This window comes from Lycium ferocissimum, chromosome 10 (genome assembly GCF_029784015.1).
Source record: "Lycium ferocissimum isolate CSIRO_LF1 chromosome 10, AGI_CSIRO_Lferr_CH_V1, whole genome shotgun sequence".
NCBI classification, from domain to species: Eukaryota; Viridiplantae; Streptophyta; class Magnoliopsida; order Solanales; family Solanaceae; genus Lycium; species Lycium ferocissimum.
Genome location: NC_081351.1, coordinates 8,269,972 through 8,290,056, shown reverse-complemented (window position 1 = coordinate 8,290,056; position 20,085 = coordinate 8,269,972). Strand labels below are relative to the sequence as shown.

General features: G+C 38.5%; 2 protein-coding genes and 1 long non-coding RNA gene across 3 annotated transcripts; 2 read left to right on the top strand and 1 right to left on the bottom strand.

Annotated features, from left to right (window-relative positions):
* Positions 1–265: 265 nt before the first annotated feature.
* LOC132034576 (leucine-rich repeat extensin-like protein 3) lies at positions 266–8,763 on the bottom strand (the record flags this gene model as incomplete). Its single annotated transcript, XM_059424970.1, has 3 exons — positions 266–311; positions 1,051–1,081; positions 7,920–8,763. Coding segments are annotated over 3 exons (921 nt in total), but the record flags the coding sequence as incomplete, so codon positions are not given.
* Positions 8,764–8,903: 140 nt separating this feature from the next.
* Positions 8,904–9,766, top strand: LOC132032364 (uncharacterized). Its single transcript, XR_009408427.1, has 3 exons — positions 8,904–9,215; positions 9,309–9,353; positions 9,735–9,766. It is a non-coding gene; the product is annotated as an uncharacterized LOC132032364 (long non-coding RNA).
* Positions 9,767–9,902: 136 nt separating this feature from the next.
* Positions 9,903–11,947, top strand: LOC132034575 (glycine-rich cell wall structural protein-like). The gene is made up of 5 exons (XM_059424969.1): positions 9,903–10,004; positions 10,106–10,493; positions 10,596–10,973; positions 11,031–11,438; positions 11,676–11,947. The coding sequence occupies exons 1-5, from the start codon at positions 9,903–9,905 to the stop codon at positions 11,945–11,947; spliced, it is 1,548 nt and encodes a 515-aa protein (XP_059280952.1).
* Positions 11,948–20,085: the final 8,138 nt, after the last annotated feature.

Genomic DNA, 20,085 nt, shown 5'->3' with positions numbered 1-20,085 from the left:
GATATGATGGCGATAAAGGCCTATGGATACTTATGCATTGATAAATAGTTTTACATGAAAGCATGCATGACTCTTGCCTTCGAGGTTATTTACATTTCTAGTCATTGCTTTCGGGGCTACTTACATTGTTATTCTCTGCCTTCGGGGCTATTCTTATTACAGGTTGTTTCTCGTACTTTCATTATGACTTATATCTCATTCTTTATGATTACTACTGCCTTACATACTTGGTACATTATTCGTACTGACGTCCCTTTGCCTTGGTGGGGGGGGGGGGGGGGGGGGTTTCATGCCACGCCTGCCCATATTGCTTATCAGGAAAGTTATACGGGAGTTTGACTATAGGATGCCCCAGACTATCAGCTGGATTGGTAAGCTCCATTCTGTTCCGAGTGATGCCGCGTCGGAGTATTTCCTTATGAGTTGAGTCATATGCGTTATGGGTATGTTGGGGCCCTGTCCCAACTTAGATTTTGATATCATATTTTACGTTAGATTTTGATATCATATTTTACGTTAGAGACTTTTGCAGACAGAGTCATGTATACAGTATGTCAGTCTTGTAAGAGGTTATGTAAGCTGATGTACCATTATGCATTACTTTACAGATTTCATATGATTACGAATTTTACTTGATTTGAGAAAGACGAAAAGAATGTCTTTGATTATGCATTTCATTTCATGATTTAAGAGTCCAGTGAGATTATGAGTATAACGAGAACCAGCGGGTTCGCTCGGCTCTAAGTAAGGGTCGGGTGCCCATCATGCCCTATCCGGATTGGAGTGTGACAGTTTGGGAGCAACAAAGGGGCATTGAAGTTCCCTGAACTTGTGAAGAGAACAGAGATGTGGATACAGAGAAAAGGAAAAATAAATAAAAAAGAGGAAAGAAGTGAAGAATTAAAGAAAACGTAATAATGAAGAAAAAAAACTAAAAGTAGAAATGAGGTGTCAAAATAGGATTGGTGTGTGTTGTACGCACCCTTTCTTAAAAATTATTGAGCTTGGAAGGTTGTAATTCCACATCGAATTGATTTTGGGAGGGGGGGGGGGGGGGGGGGGGGGGGAGGTAATAGAACCCCTGCAAAGTTAAAGTATCTTCTTGAAAGGCATAATAAATAAACAGGCCCTTAAACTTGGCCTCAGCTGGCAAGTATGCCCTCCAACTTTGGGTGTGCATAAGTAGGCAGCTCAACTTGTATAAAGTTGAACGTGTAAACACAAATGCTGACGTGGCCCTTCAAAATTTATGTGACACGTCAGTGCCATGTCAGCATTTACATGTTCAATTTGATACAAGTTGAGGTGCCTACTTGTGCACACCCAAAGTTGGAAGGCATACTTGCCAGCTGAGGCCAAGTTAAAAGGCTTGTTTATGTATTATGCCTTCTTGAAAATATCGCCATAGTTTAGGGGGGTTTCTATGTATTTTATCAATAATGGTTGAACAAGCCATCCACACACATTGTTACACGTGATTCAGGACATAAATAGAGATGTTAAAAGATATTAAAGGAGCACTAGTTGATCTGTCCGCACTTTGCGCAGTCGTAAAGACATAAAAACTTTCATCTGACATAAAGACCTAAATAATTTTTTTTATTATTAGTCTTCAAATCTGAATAAACCATATATATATAGAGAGAGAGATGGTTCAAGCACATCCTAATCAACATGCAAGTTTGTTACCCCTAACTCCCAATACAAATTAAATTGATTTTTCAGAATTAATCTTCATTCTTTTTCACCGTTGAATCATCCAGAGCAAATGGAGGATAGAAATATATGTAAATCAATACATAATGAGCACAATTCTTTAATTGTTTCGAAAATTATTATTAATAGTCAATTTTATACTTCCGTAAACAATGAGTACCTTTTATTAGTATGAGCAACTTGCTTTGCTTGCAATAAATGTATAGCTGTTACTTCATAAATTTTCCCAAAATGAGAACTTTGTGATGAAATATTTTTTAGTAATCAATCTTACCATGTAGTGATGATATTGTTTGAGAAGTAAAGCGAATCCCGATTCTTCATGCACTTTGAAAGTCTACTTCTCGGTTCTGCAACGAAAACGGGAACAATATACCCAAAAAAAAAAAAAAAAAAGATACAGAAATCATCCCAAAAATATACTTCCTCTGTCCTAGTCCCAATTTATGTGTTATTATATTATTTGACAACATAAAATTTAAAAAGAAAGAACTTTTGGTCTAATACAAAATATCAAGGTGAAAAAAAAAATTAATAAGTGTTTCTGAATATGCAAAAATCTTTCAAAAAATGTATCTTTCAAGAAAAATGTGTGACATAAAATGGAAACACTGCTCAATTGGAACTCCTCAAAGATACGATAAATTCATTTTAAACAGAAGAAAGATGAACTTTCTGATGATACCACATGCATTGTCGTTCATTGTTCTTCATCATTTGTCCTGTTGAAACACTGCTCAATTGGAACTCCTCAAAGATTACTGGCTTCAAGTTGGCTGGAGCAATTTATAATTAAATTGCTGGGACATGTGGAAGGGGAAAAGACTATTTCTTAAGTACGGAATATGTATAGACTATCTCTTTAATACGGGAATTAATAGGGGGAAGGAGAAAAGAAATGAGCTTGCTAAGCTGACTTGGGGAGAAGCGGGTTTTAATAAGTTACGTGGGCTGATTCAAAGTATTAATTGGGCTTTATTGGAAGGTTACTGCTACGTGGGTTGAGTGCAGTATTTATTATATGAGACTTCAATTAATTCATTAATTAGTGGTAGAAAAGAACCAAAAAATGCAAAAAAAGGTGGAAAATGTCCAAAAAAAGGAGAAAAAAGATAAATATGAATCTTGCTGGGACATGTGAGGGGACCAAGTACATCATCCTTTAATACTTAATAGGGGGGAAGGAGAAAAAAGTAGAGCTTGCTAAGAGAAGCTTTTTATTATATCTAGATACTTAGGGGCCAAAAAATGCAAAAAAAGGTGGAAAATGTCCAAAAAAAGGAGAAAAAAGATAAATATGAATGTTTGATGTCGGTCATCCAATTTAGACTTCAAATTTGAAGTTTTGCTTTGAATTTTGTGTTTATTTATGACAGTTGAACAAAAATAAACTTCAATTTGGATTATTTTTTTCAAATCCCAAATTCACCAATAAAGGTAGAATTTCAATTCCAAGTTTGTGATTTCAATTTGTTTTTAAAATTAAAATTTGGCCCATAATATTTTGAAAAACAAAAAACCCCATAATTTTAAATTTTGCAAAAAGAAAAAAAAAAACTCATATATGCTCAACGTGAAGAGATTGTTTGTACTATGTGGGAGGATTATATTAAAGAATATCTAGTTACTACTACTGTTGATTTATTAGACCAATTGATCTTTGTCAAATTGTGTGTATTTGAAAGTTTGTAATAACATGTAATCGCAAGCATTTATTAATTAAAAAATGTAGAAATTCTGATTTATTAATGCAAAGCCTTATTTCAACATCTTGTTGATGAACTGTGATTTGCTCATTTGGTAATAAGATTGTATAAGAGTTGGATCATTTTGATAGTTTTCACATATTGTTGGGTTTTCATAATAATGAGAAAAATTATAATTTTTAAATTCAAATTGAGCTTCCAAACAAAATTTCAAGTTTCAACTTCAAATCAACCTCTACCCAAGTCAATATATTCAAAATATGATTTAAAATTCATGTCTAAAACACCTACCCAAAAATGGTCCTATAGCTACGAATAGCCCTTATAGTTATGAACTACTGGGCCGAGAGAGGAGCTGAAAGCCACTTGACTGTAAGGAGAGGACAACCTCTTGTTCTTACTCCTCTTTCTTCGCTTCGGGGACGGAGGTCCTACGGTAGGTAACAGCAAGCACAAGCAAGTTGACCGAAGGGGATCAGCGCTTCTGCTCCTCCACCGAGGAGCCGTTCTTGCGAGAAGAAAGGGATGTCGTGAACGGTGGGAGGTCCATAAAAATAGAATAATTTTTCACCAGAAGTCCAACACTTGAATATTGACACGCATTATCATCACTCGACAACAAAAGCTAAATTCCATTAAAAAAAAATATTTAATCTTCGTATCGATTCATTCCTTCCAATTTGCAAGTTTTCGCTAACTTTCATGTTTTGATTGCTACTCTCAATTTAGTCATTCAGTTTTTAACTTTCTCTTCAATGAAGTCGTGGCTTTTTCATCGACTGGATGGATCGGGTTATTTATGATTTTTCATGTGGAACAAAAAATGAGCGCCACTTGTTTATTTAAAGTCTCAGATGTGTCATGTCATAATTTCATCAAATGGAGGTGCATTTTTAACCCAAAAATCAATGGTAATTACGTCAAATAAGTGGAAGGAGGGTTATCTTTAACCCAAAAATTAACACTAAAGGCAATTGGGGTCTAATAAATGGAAGGAGCATTTTGACCCTTTTTCTGTTTTTATTATTTATTTCAAGTTGACTGTAAGTTGTTTAATTTGGAGTTCGTCAAGAAGACTTTTTTGAAATCTATACTACGTGCAATTGGACCAATCTCTAACAAGAAAATAGATCTTTCAGAAGTCTCCTTTTTTCATTAAAGCACTAGACCTAATCAATAAAATGGCTCCCAAAGGCTAATCAATAGAATGACTTCCTAAAGATATAGTGTGTCTATATATATATATATATATATATATATATATATATATATATATATATATATATATATATATTTTTTTTTTTTTACCCCGTCCCTCGTTTTGGAGGATCTATGGTGTTTCCAAACTTCCCATGAATTATATTATATGCTTTCATGGTTAATACTTTAAGAAAATAAAAATCAAGATTTTTCTTTTAAAAAAAATAGTGTGGCATTCGGAAAAAATTAAACTTTCAAGAAGTCAATGTACTTTTCGTTGAAAAATACTTGCAAATGCATACTATATTAATTAGTTGCAATACAAAGAAACTTCTCTATAATGACAGCATTTGTCCGAAAATATCATGGTTGCTACTACGGGTGTTAATGGTTTAGTTTGAGTCGGTTATCCTCTAAAAGATGATCAAATGAACTTAGCCGGTTTTTAAATTAACTTGATTTTTCATTGCTTTGATTTTTGTCGGATTTTTTGATTTTTTTTCAGTTTTTTATCGATTTTTATTTAAATATATGACAATATACGTCCAAGCACATATTAAATTGACTAATTCTAGCATAACATTACCAAATCAATTACTCTTATTTGAGAAAAGAAAGAACTATGAACCTAATCAAGTTATATATGTACTTTCTCCAAAATTTTGTATGCATCATCTAAGAATTTAGCTATTTTCAAGGAACATAAAAAAAGTTCTTACAATTAGTTTGTTTATGTGCAATAAATTAAAGATCTAGTTGTAATATCAGATATACCAAGATATCTTGATGATTAATTAAAGGACTCAAAAACAAGTTATTTTGAGCAAGAAATAGATTCTTAGAATTATCAAAACAAAAATAACAAATCAAAGTATAAAGTAAATACAAAAATTAGATTACTATAAAGGCAGAACATAGATTATGAATCAAGAGTGCAAAAGATTAATGTTGTATAATTTCAAACTTTTTCTATAAAACTATATATATATATATATACTTTTAGATAGATATTTATATTGTCGGTTTGGTCCGGTTATTTTTTACTTAAAATCAAAATCAAATCAAATTGTCGGTTTATAAAATGAAAAATCAAATCAAATCAAACAAAATAGTGTTAGTTTTTTTTATTCGGTTTGATTCGATTTTCGGTTTGGTTTGATTTATCGATTTTTCGTGAACACCCCTAGCTGCTATAGTGAGGTATCCTTATGTATATATACTAGCATTTGATGGTTAGATCTCATTTAGCTGTTATAAATAAAAATATGCAAATAATTATTTTTCTATAATTTTTATGTTATAAACGAAAATAATATACAACAATTGTTAATTAAAATCTCAATTGATTTTCATATTTCATTAATTAAAATCTGATTTGGTCTTGTAAAAATTCAAACTTAAAATATACTAATTTCAGTTACCAAAATCAAGGAAATAAGTATCAAATTTAACAAAATCGGTAGATAGAAAAAAGATGATTTTTATTATTTTCAAGACTAAATCAGATTACTATGGGAAATATATTTGTTTCCTTTTAGATATGCATACTTGAAATTTACTATATGCATGACATTAATGATGATTACCATAAATATTTTACTATTTTACTTTTTGTATAATATATATTATTGACAAAATATTATTATACAATATTTTAGTATGACTATTATAGAGAGGTAATTTTACAAAGAATGTACCGTTATAATGAACGTCACTGCTGTTATAGGTAGAATGTTTTTAAAGAGAAGTAAAACAAAACATGAAAAATAGATTCCGGAGGAAATCAGACTATTATAGTGAAATGATGTTATAACGAATGACAATTATAGAAAGGTTTGACTATATACAGCTTGCGAGGATGACAGTGAGGCATGCGTATTTTGAGTAATGAAGAGTATACTAAGCAGTTCTACATGTTATTGTTGAATGTACGAGAAGTTGTCAAGGAAATCAATCTACGTACTAATGGAATTCATTTAATAAATAACAATTTAAGCCAACAAGGCACTAAAAGTAATATTAGCTAAACCAAAACGAATCAGTAGTTTTCTTTCTTTGTCACTCGCGTAAATAAACAAAACAAAACAACACAAAACAAAAACAAAAAAAAAAAGATGAAAGGAAAAAAGGTGAGGGGAAAAAATATTTACTCATATCAAGCGATTAGACCATGTATTTTTATTATGAAATTCATTAAAAATATATAAATATTTTCAAATCTTGGCTTTGTCTCAAGTTGAACTGATGCTCGAGACAAAAAAGAATATTAGGTGATTTCTTTAATCCGCCTAAACTTTAAAAGATAGAGTTATTCAATATGTGTGTTGGTGGGGAATAGCAGCTACTAGTTGAACGTTTGAAGTAACTGTTATAAATAATTTTCAAAATGTGATTCGAAGATCCACTCCCCTTACCTAGATCTGCCTTAGCTTGGGATACTACTAATATGCATACTTCACTCACTAGTATTGAACGATTCAACTGATCATATATTTATCCCTACCTTCCACGTAATTGATTCACCTCTTACATAATTATTGTTATGTCAATGTGTGAACATGATGACAAGAATTCCCTTTTAAGACTAGAATTAAAGAATCCACTAGAATGCACTATTGCTCAACACGGTGAAGAGACAAATAACGAAGGAAAAAGTATACCATGGAGTTAATTCTAATATTTGCCATATTCGCATAGATCATCTGGAAGCTAACAAGATGAGTTAGATTAACCATTATTCAGTTAAGTGGTAGAAATTTTTGAAGACATTTTAAATAAAAATCGTGTATGTTTCTCTTTCAAACTATCTTTTTAACTAAAGCTTTAACAACTTATTCTTGTACTACTAATAAATATACAAATCCGATTAACAATCCTAATTCAATATCTAGTCAAATAGTGTTAGATTAATACAATTGATAGAACACTATCTTTAGAAATAAATAACACTGAATATTTCATAGAAGTTCACTTCTTTATTTAGCATAAAAATGTAGATACACATGAATATCACAACTATCAATAGTAGTAATGATTTTCTTCAGATACTTATTACTTGGAATGCACCAATTTATTAATGAAAGGAAAAACCAGTACAATCTCAATAAGAAAATCTCTCAAAGGAGAACCTCAAATTGATCGTGCAATTCCAATGGACTAAGATGCAACATCTTGCAATTATTATAAAACTTGGTTTGTTAGTGCAATGGAAGAGGAGCTAATCTGTAATAATACCCATGAGATTTCAATGCTGATGGATGAAATAGCTACTTTAGACGTGGAATTAATGGTGTATACGTGGAATTAATGGTGGTAGACGTGGAATGAATGGCATTAGACGTGGAATTGGTGATATATGTGGCAATGGAGGAAGATAAAATCTAGATGGAGGAGGTGGGGACTTTACCGGAGGTGGTGGAGGTAGAGACTTGTAGCGGTATGATGGAGGTGGGGGCCTTAGCGGGGGTGGAGGAGACGTATTATGATGCGGAGGTGGTGGAGATAGTGAAGGGGGTGGTGGTGGTCTTTTATTACGAGGTGGTTGGGTAGATGAAGGTGGTGGTGGAGATGGCGAAGGGGGTGGTGGTGGTCTAATGTTACGAGGTGGTTGGATAGATGGAGGTAATGGTGGAGATGTCGAAGGGGGTGGTGGTGGTCTATTGTTACGAGGTGTTTGGGAGGATGGAGGTGGTGGTGGAGATGTCGAAAGGGGTGGTAGTGGTCTATTATTACGAGGTGGTTGGTCGGATGGAGGTGGTGGTGGCGATCTATTGTTACGGGGTGGTTGGGAGGATGGAGTTGGTAGGGGAGATGTCGAAGAGGGTGGTGATGGTCTATTATTACGAGGTGGTTGGGCGGATGAAGGTGGTGGCAGAGATATCGAAGGGGGTGGCGGTGGTCTATTCTTACGAGGAGGTGGTGGTGGAGATGTCGAAGGGGGTGGTGGTGGTCTATTATTGCGAGGTGGTTGGGTGGATGGAGGTGGTGGTGGAGATATCGAAAGGGGTGGTGGGGGTCTATTGTTACGAGGTGGTTGGGCAGATGGAGGTGGTGGCAGATATGTCGAAGGGGGTGGTGGTGGTCTATTGATACGAGGTGGTTGGACGGATGCAGGTGGTGGTCTATTATTACGAGGTGGTTGGGCGGATGGAGGTGGTGGTGGAGATATCGAAAGGGGTGGCGGTGGTCTGTTGTTACGAGGAGGTTGGGCGAATGAAGGTGGTGTTGGAGGCGTCGAAAAAGGTGGTGGTGGTCTATTGTTACGAGGTGGTTGAACATATGAAGGTGGTGGTGGTGGTCTATTGTTACGGGGTGGTTGGGAGAATGGAGTTGGTCGGGGAGATGTCGAAGGGGGTGGTGGTGGTCTATTATTACGAGGTGGTTGGGCGGATGAAGGTGGTGGCAGAGATTTCGAAGGGGGTGGCGGTGGTCTATTCTTACGAGGAGGTTGGGCGGATGGAGGTGGTGGTGGAGATGTCGAAGGGGGTGGTGGTGGTCTATTATTGCGAGGTGGTTGGGTGGATGGAGGTGGTGGTGGAGATATCGAAGGGAGTGGTGGGGGTCTATTGTTACGAGATGGTTGGGCAGATGGAGGTGGTGGTGGTGGTGGAGATATCGAAGGGAGTGGTGGGGGTCTATTGTTACGAGGTGGTTGGGCAGATGGAGGTGGTGGCGGAGATGTCGAAGGGGGTGGTAGTGGTCTATTGTTACGAGGTGGTTGGACGTATGCAGGTGGTGGTCTATTATTACGAGGTGGTTGGGCGGATGGAGGTGGTGGTGGAGATATCGAAAGGGGTGGCGGTGGTCTATTGTTACGAGGAGGTTGGGCGGATGAAGATGGTGTTGGAGGCGTCGAAGAAGGTGGTGGTGGTCGATTGTTACGAGGTGGTTCAACATATGGAGGTGGTGGTAGAGATGTCGATGAGGGTTGTGGAGGTCTATTGTTACGAGGTGGTTGGGCGGATGGAGGTGGTGGTGGTCTATTATTACGATATGGTTGGGCAGATAGAGGCGGTGGTGGAGATGGAGAAGGGGGTGGTAGTCTATTGACACGAGGTGGTTGGGCAGATGAAGGTGGTGGTCTAGTGCTACGAGGAGGCTGGGCAAATGGAGGTGGTGGTGGAGATGTCGAACTGAGTGGTGGTGGAGATGTCGAACTGGGTGGTGGTGGTCTATTGCCACGCGATGGTTGGGCGGATAGAGGTGGTGGTGGAGTAGACGAAGGGGGTGGTGGTGGTCTATTGCTACGAGGAGGCTGGGCAGATAGAGGTGGTGGTGGTGATGCCGAAGGGGGTGGTGGTGGTCGATTATTACGAGGTGGTTGGGCAGAAGGAGCTAGTGGTGGAGATATCAAAGGGGGTGGTGGTGGTCTATTGTTACGAGGTGGTTGGGCGGATGGAGGCGGTGGTGGAGATATTGAAAGGGGTGGTGGTTGGGCGAGTAGAGGTGGTGGTGGTGGTCTATTGTTACGAGGTGGTTGAGAGGATGGAGGTGGTGGTAGAGATGTCGAAGGAAGTGGTGGTGGTCTATTGTTACGAGGTGGTTGGGCGGATGGAGGTGGTGGTGGAGATGTCGGACGAAGTGGCGGTGGTCTATTGTTACGAGGAGCTTGGGCGGATGGAGGTGGTGGTGGAGATGTCGAAGGGGATGGTGGTGGTCTATTAGTAAGAGGTGGTTGGGCGAATGGAGGTGGTGGTGGAGATGTGGAAGGAGGTAGTGGTGGTCTATTATTACGAGGTGGTTGGGTGGATGGAAGTGGTGGTGGAGATGGCGAAGGAGGTGGTGGTCTATTGTTGCGAGGTGGTTGGGCGGATGGAGGTGGTGGTAGAGATGTCGAAGGAGGTGGTGGTAGAGATGTCGAAGAGGGTGGGGGTAGTCTATTATTATGAGGTGGTTGGGTAGATGAAGGTGGTAGTGGAGATGTCGAAGGGGTTGGTGGTGGTATATTATTAATAGGAGGTTGAGTGGATGAAGGTGGTGGTGGAGGCGTCGAAAAGGGTGGTGGTGGTCTGTTGTTACGAGGTGGTTGCACGGATGGAGGTGGTGGTGGCAGTCTATTATTGCGAGGTGGTTGGGCGGATGGAGGTGGTGGTCTATTGCTACGAGGAGGTTGGGCAAATGGAGGTGGTGGTGAAGATGTCAATATGGGTGGTGGTGGTCTATTGCCACGAGGTGGTTCGGCGGATGAACGTAGTGGTGGAGTTGACGAAGGGGGTGGTGGTGGTCTATTGCTGCGAGGAGGCAGGGCAGATAGAGGTAGTGGTGGAGATGTCGAAGCGGGTGGTGGTGGTCTATTATTACGAGGTGGTTGGGCAGATGGAGGTGGTGGTGAAGATGTCGATGGGGGTGGTGGTAGTCTACTATTATGAGGTGGTTGGGCGGATAGAGGTTGTGGTGGAGTTGTCGAAGGGGGTGGTGGTGGACTATTGTTACGAGGTGGATGGGCTGATGGAGGTGGTGGTGGAGATGTCGAAGGGGGTGGTCGTAGTGGTGGTTTATTGTTGCGAGGTGGTTGTGCGGATGGAGGTGGTGGTGGAGGTAGCGAAGGGGGTGGTGGTGGTCTATTGTTACGAGGTGGTTGGGCGGATAGAGGTGGTGGTGGAGATGTCGAAGGAGGTGGTGGTGGTCTAGTGTTACGAGGTGGTTGGGCGGATAGAGGTGGTTGTGGAGATGTCTTAGGGGGTGGTGGTGGTCTGTTGTTACGAGGTGATTGGGCGGATGGAGATGGTGGTGGAGATGTTGAAGGAGATATTAGTGGTCGAGATGGCGAAGCAGGTGGTGGTGGTCTATTGTTACGAGGTGGTTGGGCAGATGAAGGTGGTGGTTGAGATGTCAAAGGGGGTGGTAGTGGTCTATTATTATGAGGTGCCTGGGAGGATGGAGGTGGTGGTGGAGATGTAGAATGGGTTGGTGGAGGTCTATTATTACGAGGTGGTTGGGCGGATAGAGGTGATGGTGGAGACGACGAAGAGGGTGGTGGTGGTATATTATTACGAGGTGATTGGGCTGATAGAGGAGATGGTGAATGAGGTGGTAGTGGTCTATTATTATGAGGTGGTTGGACGGATGGAGATTGTGGTGGAGATGTCGAAGGGGATGGTGGTGGTCTATTGTTACGAGGTGGTTGTGCGGATGGAGGTGGTGGTGGAGATGGAGAAGGGGGTGGTGGTGGTCTATTATTACGAGGTGGTTGGACGGAACGAGGTGGTGTTGGAGATGTCGAAAAGGGTGGTAGTGGTCTATTATTACGAGGTGGTTGGGCGGATGGAGGGGGTGGTGGTGGTCTTTTGTTAGGAGGTGGCTGGGCGGATGGAGGTGGTGTTTGAGATGTCGAAGGCGATGGTGGTGGTCTATTATTACGAGGTGGTTGGACGGATGGGGGGGTGGTGGAGATAGCGAAGGGGGTGGTGGTGGTCTTTTGCTCCGAGGTGGCTGGGCAGATGGAGGTTGTGTAGGAGATGGCGAAGGGGGTGGTGGTGGTCTATTGTTACGAGGTGGCTGGGCGGATGAAGTTGGTGGTGTAGATGGCGAAGGAGGTGATGGTAGTTTGTTGTTGCGAGGTGGCTGGGAGGATGGAGGTGGTGGTGGGGATAGCGACAGAGGTGGTGGTGGTCTATTGTTTTGAGGTGGCTGGGTGGATGAAAGTGGTGGTGGAGATGGCGAAGGGGGTGGTGGTGGTCTATTGTTACGAGGTGGCTGGGCGGATGGAGGTGGTGATGGAGATTGGGAAGGGGGTGGTGGTGGTCTATTATTACGAGGTGGCTGGGTGGATTGAGGTGGTGGTGGAGGTGGCGAAGGGGGTGGTGGTGGTCTATTGTTACGAGGTGGTTGGACAGATGAAAATGGTGGTGGAGATGACGATAGGGGTGTTGGTGGTCTATTGTTACGAGGTGGTTGGGCGGATGGAGGTGGTGGTGGAGATGGCGAAGCGGGTGGTGGCGATCTATTGTGACTAGGTGGTAGGGTAGATGGAGGTGGTGGTGGTGATTTATTGTTTTTAGGTGGTTGAGAAGATGGAGGTGATGGCGATTTATTGTTGTTCGGTGGTTGAGAAGATGGAGGTGGTGGTGATTTATTGTTACGAGGTGGTTGAGTAGATGGAGGGGGTGCTAGAGATAGTGAAGGGGGTGGTGGTGATTTAATGTTACGAGGTGGACGAGAAGACTTTGGTGGTGGTGGTGGGGATGGTGAAGGAGGTGGTGGTGACTTATACGTTCTGAGGTGGACGAGAAGACTTTGGTGGAGGTGGTGGTGATTTAAAGTTACGAGGTGGATGAGAAGACTTTGGTGGAGGTGGTGGTGATTTAACGTTCCGAGGTGGACGAGAAGAAATTGGTGGAGGTGGTGGTGATTTAACGTTACGAGTTGGATGAGAAGACTTTGGTGGAGGTGGTGATGGAGAAAGTGGTGGTGGAGATGGTAAAGGGGGTGGTCGTGATTTACTGTTATGACGTGGATGAGAAGATTTTGATAGAGGTGGTCGAGACTTATAGTAATGTGATGGTGGAGGAGAAGATGGTGGTGATCGAGGCTGTGGTGGTTTGTCGTATGTTATGGGTCCATAAGGATAAACGTAAGGCTTATGACTAACAGTTGCAGTAGTTACAATTAAACAAAATGAAGACACATAAACAAGAAGGGGCCATTGCCCCATATTTGTTGGTGTTCCCATATTTTGGAACTTAACTTGTTTGTGTTATTTGCAGTGTTGTGGGAATAGCTCTTTATATAGTGAGAGATAAAAATTACTTACAAAGAAAAAAAAACTCATTTGTCAAACATAGCTGGCTCAAAAAAAAAAAAAAAAAAACACCAATTTGATTTATTTGTTTCACAAAAGTTGCATAGCTAAAAGATCTTAAAAAGAACTTTATTTCATCTTATCTTTCTTTCACATTATAGGATGGATTCCTACTGAACCATAAGTTCTATTCATTGTAGACCCCGAATTAGTCAAGATTAAAAGCATGTAACATTTAATGCATAGGTGTTTTTAAGAAAAAAAATATATATACTCAGCAGAAGGAAAAATAAGGAAGGGTATTACAAGGCAGGTAATCGAATCCCGCTAACACGATAAAGTTCAGGTAGCTAACTAATTAGGCTACAATAATCTCATATAAGGTGGTTTTATTTTTCATATAACTATTTCTTAAATAAAAAAATAATTTCTGTAAAACATGCTTGTTCGGCATTTCGAAGATAAACTTGATATTTGTAATTTGAGTAATTAATCCAATATGAACTATTTAGACTTTTGATTATCTTTTTGCCACTAGGCTTTCTTGAATTTCTTGGTATAAATAGGATGATACCACAAATGAAAATAATCAACAGAGAAAAGTCAAGGATGTGCTGTGAGCTATTTAAGTTATGGGTAAATCGATTTTCCAATGAAATTTCGATTTTGACCTCGAGGATCTGGGGTTGACTTTGGATTGAATTTTTTGATTGGATAATTTGTATATCGATATGGGTGTCTATGGACTCGTATGCTTATGTAGATTACATATTTAAACATATTGAGATCATTCATAAGCTTTGAGAAAAGTCAAGGATGTGCTGTGAGCTTTGCACTCCGGATTTGCGGCAAGGTGAGACCTTTCTTGACTCTATTTGAGCTGTATGATTGGCAATTGATTAATACTAAAAGAATGGGTTAAAAGGGGGTCGAATACATGTGAAGTAACGAACACTCGTACTGGTACCGGTGCCATATTTTGGGTATTCGTTAACGTGTGTGATTCTTTTAGTTATAATCCAACAATAGCAAAACATGTGGGCATTAGCTGATAGTTGACTTTTGTGATTTGATTGCTTATTTGCAAAAATGGCTCATTTGATTTCATTACTTATGTGTTCACATCATTCCGGTAACTCTCGTTTAATGATGAAAAGGGGCTACTTTGAGCCTCTCTTATACAGCGTAATTGCAAATTGTGTGCATGCTACATTCATGCTTTCATATGGTATCTCATGCATATTACACTTTAGATACATATGGTGATGCCCGAATTGGCTAGGGACCCAATGGAAAATAATTCTGGATGGGTGTATGGACCTCGCAAGTCCCCCATGAGTCACGCATTCCTATAAAAGGAGTGTGTGCACACCGGTTTCATTAAGCCATTGCATTGCATTATATATCATATCATTTTCACTGACTCTCTGCTTATTTGCCTAATTTGAAAGGCTGGAATAGTTCGTGATTATTTGCCTTAACTGTTTATCCGAATGTCTAGTTGAACTGTGGAAACTTACTTATCCTTTACTTGTCGGATTACATGTATACCCTTTTGATTAAAGTTCGGGAGTGAGTATACAGAAGACCAACGGTGGCCACCGCTTCAGTATAGGGTCGGTCAACGATGCTTCTAAGTACACATTAATTTCTCATACTCACTCTACACTTGCTGCACCTTTTGTGTGTAGAGTCTTTCCGAGCACCAGTGGAGCCATCGACCATTGAGGCTATTATTTGTAGTATTCGAGGTGAGTTGTTTAGCTAATCCTAGTCACCGGACTCAATTCCCTTATGTTATTTTGTCATTATTATTTCCGGACAGTTGTATTCAGGATGTTTTACTAGACTTATATTCCATACTCTAATGGCTTTTGTACTTGTGACGCCAAGTTATAATGGTGTATTTCTTTTTCCGAATCTTTTATGACTATGAGACTTACTTTCTGACTTGAAATGGCTTTACTTTATCTTTCCGCATAATTAACTTGTTGAATCGGCTTAATCGATTGTTGTTGGTTCACCTACCTGGTAGGCGTAAGTTCCATCACGGCTATTGTAGATTGGGTCGTGACATTTTTTTTGTCTTACAGTGGCTATGGAGTATTTCTATCCTTCTTATTGTATTCATTTCAAATCGACTTTGTATTTTTAAGACAATTGATGTACTTTATTTTATTCCTAGTAGCTCATGACGAGTACTGCCCATTCCTGAGGGTTTTTATGGTTTGCTTCCCCACTGTATCAGATATTTCTATCATCTATGTTATTTTACCTTGTTAATCATTAATACTATTTCGTTGGGAATGTATTTACTTCAATTATTGTGTTTTGGTTTGCCCCACAGAGGATAATTGGGTACCATCACGACCTAGATAATTTTGTGTCATGAGAACATGATTTCTAGTTGCTTTTTTCATTATTGAAATTTCAGTTTTCAAATATTTAAGGTTTGTCCATAGTTGACACATTCACATAGAGCCTGTAACTACTCAAACGGTCGTTTTGAATACTAGAACTATTTTTCACTAAAGGAGATGCTTCGTAGGTGTATTATGTGTTTTACGAATTCCTGGGATGTGTGCCAGGGGTCCCAAGAGACTCGAGTGTGTTCCCGAGAAGAAAACAAAAGCTAGGAATTTGAAAAGCTATAAGTTGACTCAAGTCAACATTTTTAGAAAATGGGTTTTGATTCATGATTTATAGGTTCTAACAGGTTTTTATGATGATTTTGTAATCAAATTTTGATTAGGTTCTGAGGTTGTTCATGCGTGTTTGGAATACTTTCTCATAAATTGCATTCCGAGTTGTAAATAAAAACTGACCCCTCATTTAGTACATTGGTATTCAAAAGGATAATTCAATCATATGGTTAGGTGCGTATCGTTATTTATGACTTATAGAAACTAGTTTTGTCCAATTCCAAGTTCATTTTATATGTTGCAGACTTTTGAAGTGTTTCGATAATTGTTGATTTTTTTGATGCAGAGGTTGTTCTTCCCGATAGCGAAGAAGAAATTGGGGGTTGACAAGTCAATGCGAGATTTGTTCTCGTGATTGGGAAGAGGAAAAAATTGGGCATCAGTTACTCTATGCGATAGCGATAAGGAAAATTTGGGAACTGTTTAAAATATCGAATTGCAGGGATTTTAATTATGTTACACCATTTTTGGACTTGGGGAGCTCAAATTTGAGATATTTTGAATACGATTTCCACCTACAAGTTCAAGGCAAGTAATTCTTACTCGAATCTATGATTATTTGATAAATCTAACCTTGAATTTATTACTTGAACATGAAATTACAAATAAAATATGGGATTTTTGCCCTAAACTTAAGAGGATGATTTTGGGTTTAAGGTCGATTCAAAATCATTTTAGGTTGAAATTTTAGAAATGTATTCCCTAAGAATGGGTAACCATGTTTTGAAATAAATCTCCAATTTTGACCCCAAGGCTCGAGTTTGACATTTTGCCCGATTCTTTTTGTATTGTAATATGGGTATCATTGAACTCGTTTAATACCATAGTGTGTTTTGATAGATTAGACTTGTATATTGAATTCAAACGTGGTAGACTTTTGAAATATTAAAGTTTTGCTCGGATCAAGGTAAGTAAAGACCTTGACTTCTAATGGGAAATATTTTCCTAATTGAGCAGCATAAAATGAATTGAGGGTAAGGGGGTACACATATGTGAGGTGATGAGCACCTATGTGGATACCAGGTGACTTATCAGTTATGTGATTTATGTGACTTGTATGTCTTATTTGCTTGAATTAATTGACTAATTGATATATGAAGAGGAATTCCATGCTAAATGAAGATTATATGAATATTGATGTTATGTTGGACTTTATTTGGTGCTATGTGAATGTAGGTTGACATGATTAACTGAAAGTCATACTTTATTGATATTGATATGTTATGCATTGATATGTGGGTGTATTTGAGGTTAAGAAATGATATGAGATATGTATGTTGAGACCGTCTATGCTTGTATTAGTTATTTTGATTATGAATTGTGCACGTTGAGATTGTCTGTACTGCATGTGGAGACCGTTTGTGCTGCATATAGACAACACACTTGTCCTCGATGAGTACACTCCCGGACACCCCAGCGGAGTTACCGTGTACGTATGGTATTTAGGTTATTAGATGAGTTCAGTTATTGTCATACTTGGCATTTCATATTATACATCGTGATTCTAATTTGAGCATTATATTATTCTATTGAAGTGAATCTGTGCATATCATCTATATATGATGATTTTCTCAACTCTGTTATGATTGCTAGGTTGGATCTGTGCATATCATCCATATATGTTGATTCTGTGAATTCTATGAAACTCGATTCTAAGTGCTGGGCTGGATCAGGGCAAAATATCTTTATGTGTTAATTTTATGTTTTACATGTTATTTGAATAACATTATCATGTATTAAGTCTTGATCTATCATTGATAATTATAAGTAAGACAGGTTAACGGTAAGTTTACCAAATACTCGCCACTACTTTGTTAGGGCCGGTCTATGATACTTACTGTGTACGCGTTGTTTTTGTACTCATGCTACACTTGTTGTACTGTTATGTGCATATAAAACGTGAGTACTAGCAGAGCAAGCGGAGGTTTCTAGGAAGCTACTACTTGAGTTTTACGGGTGAAAGTTAGGTAGATCCGCTAGCACGGACTACGATTATGCTTTTTTGTATCTTTCTATTTTTCTAGACAACATATTTTTCAAGACTAATGTATTTATTTTCAGTTTTTGATTCATATCACGGAGTTTTAGGGTGTATGATTGTATTATTCTGCACTGAAGTTATTTAAAGACATCATTTAGGTTTTATCATTGTTTATGTTACTCGATACATGTTAATAAATTAAAATATATTAAAAAATTTGGAAATGCTTCGCAGACCGAGTTACTTATAGATGTCATCAATCATCACGGCTTAAGAAAAATTGGCATCTGCTCGAGTCTTGTAGGCGTGATCCATAATATGTGGTTAATTGTCCAAATTTGACAGCTGAAATTGGCCTTTGGTGGCTTAAATTTGTCTCACCACGTACACTTAAATATAACTGTAAAATGTTTGGAGAGGAATCCATAACCACCTCTTTTTCTTTTTCAGTTTTACTAATACTAATATTTACTAAGAGTATGTTTTGTATGGAGAAAAGTAATTTCCAGAAAATATTTTTTGATTGTTTTTACGGTTGATTGGTCACAGTAATTGAAAACATGTTTTTTCTAAGATAAAATTTTCCTAAAAGAAGAAATATCAGAAAATTAATATCTTCCTCGATATGCCTGGAGAAGTTATTTTTGCTATGTTGCTATTATATCGTAGACTGTAGCCATGTAGTGTTGACTCCATAAGTTTATAATGGAGTGATATGGCAAAATACATCAAATCCCACTTAAACTATACACAAAATGTCGAGTTCACACTCAAACTGTACATGCGACCTATTACACACCTAAACATTTTAAAAGTGAATTTAATACCACCCTAACACACAAATAACAAGTCACACGACGGGAGGTGTTTTACAATCGCTCCATATCATCGCCACATCATTACCACGTCACCGCCACATCATATACTATATCATTTAAAAAAAAAAAAAATCCATGTCATCCCAATTGCTTCTCCTTTCACTGTACGCCATCAATCCACCATTAAACCACACCATAACCAAACCCACACCTCCACCACAAAAAATAAAAAGACCCACCAAACTTAAAATTTATTTTGACGGAAGAAAACAAAGGTGGTGTTGGAGGTTGCCGCGGCGTTAGTCCAAAGTTGTGGTGGAGAATGAGGACACCGAAAATTGAAGTGGGAAAGTGGTCCGACCACTTGGATTTGATAATCGAAAAATTCATCACTGGTGTGATGACCCAGAAAATCCCACCACTGTTTCTCTCTAGATAGTGTCCTTTGAGCATGTCAAAAAGAACCATAGCTGAAACTATTAGTAATTTGCTACATATATATTTGGATTTTTTTTTTTTTTTTGGGGTTTTGAACAACAAGGAGTTCGAAAGTCAATTTGGTTTGCTAAAAATTGTTGAAGCTAATCGATCATCCCATTGGAACATCTGCTTCTCGTCCGCCATTAATGGAGCTTCAGAAAGTCAATTGGGTTTGCTAAAAATTGTTGAAGCTAATTCGTGATTAGTTGCTGATTTTAGGAGAAGGATATTTGGAACTGAAAAATGTAAACCATTGAATCTAAGGTTGAGAAAGCTCAAAGAAAAACAGTCCGCCATTTTTGAAGCTCAAAGCTTCGAGTTCGAATTTTCGGGTTGCCACAAACGAACTCCTATTTAAATGGGTAATATCTCAAAAGATCCGAATCGACGAGTGGAATTCGAAACATGAAATTTTGGGCTGTTTGGTTGAGGATTGAGGTGTATTTGGTTGGGTTTAACAATAGCTATTCCACGAAGAAGATGAGTTTGGTGAGGAAGGGTGGGGATGGGGTGCGTGGGGATTATAAAAATATGTATTTTGTAATTAAAAAAGAAAATAATAAATAAATTTTAATTAATACGCGCCTATTTTTAAATTATTTTTATAATTTGTGCCACATCAGCCTATCGGGTGGTATTAAATTCACTTTTTAGATGTTTAGGTGTGTAATAGGTCGCATGTATAGTTTGAGTGTGAACTCGATATTTTGTGTATAGTTTAAGTGGGATTTGATGTATTTTG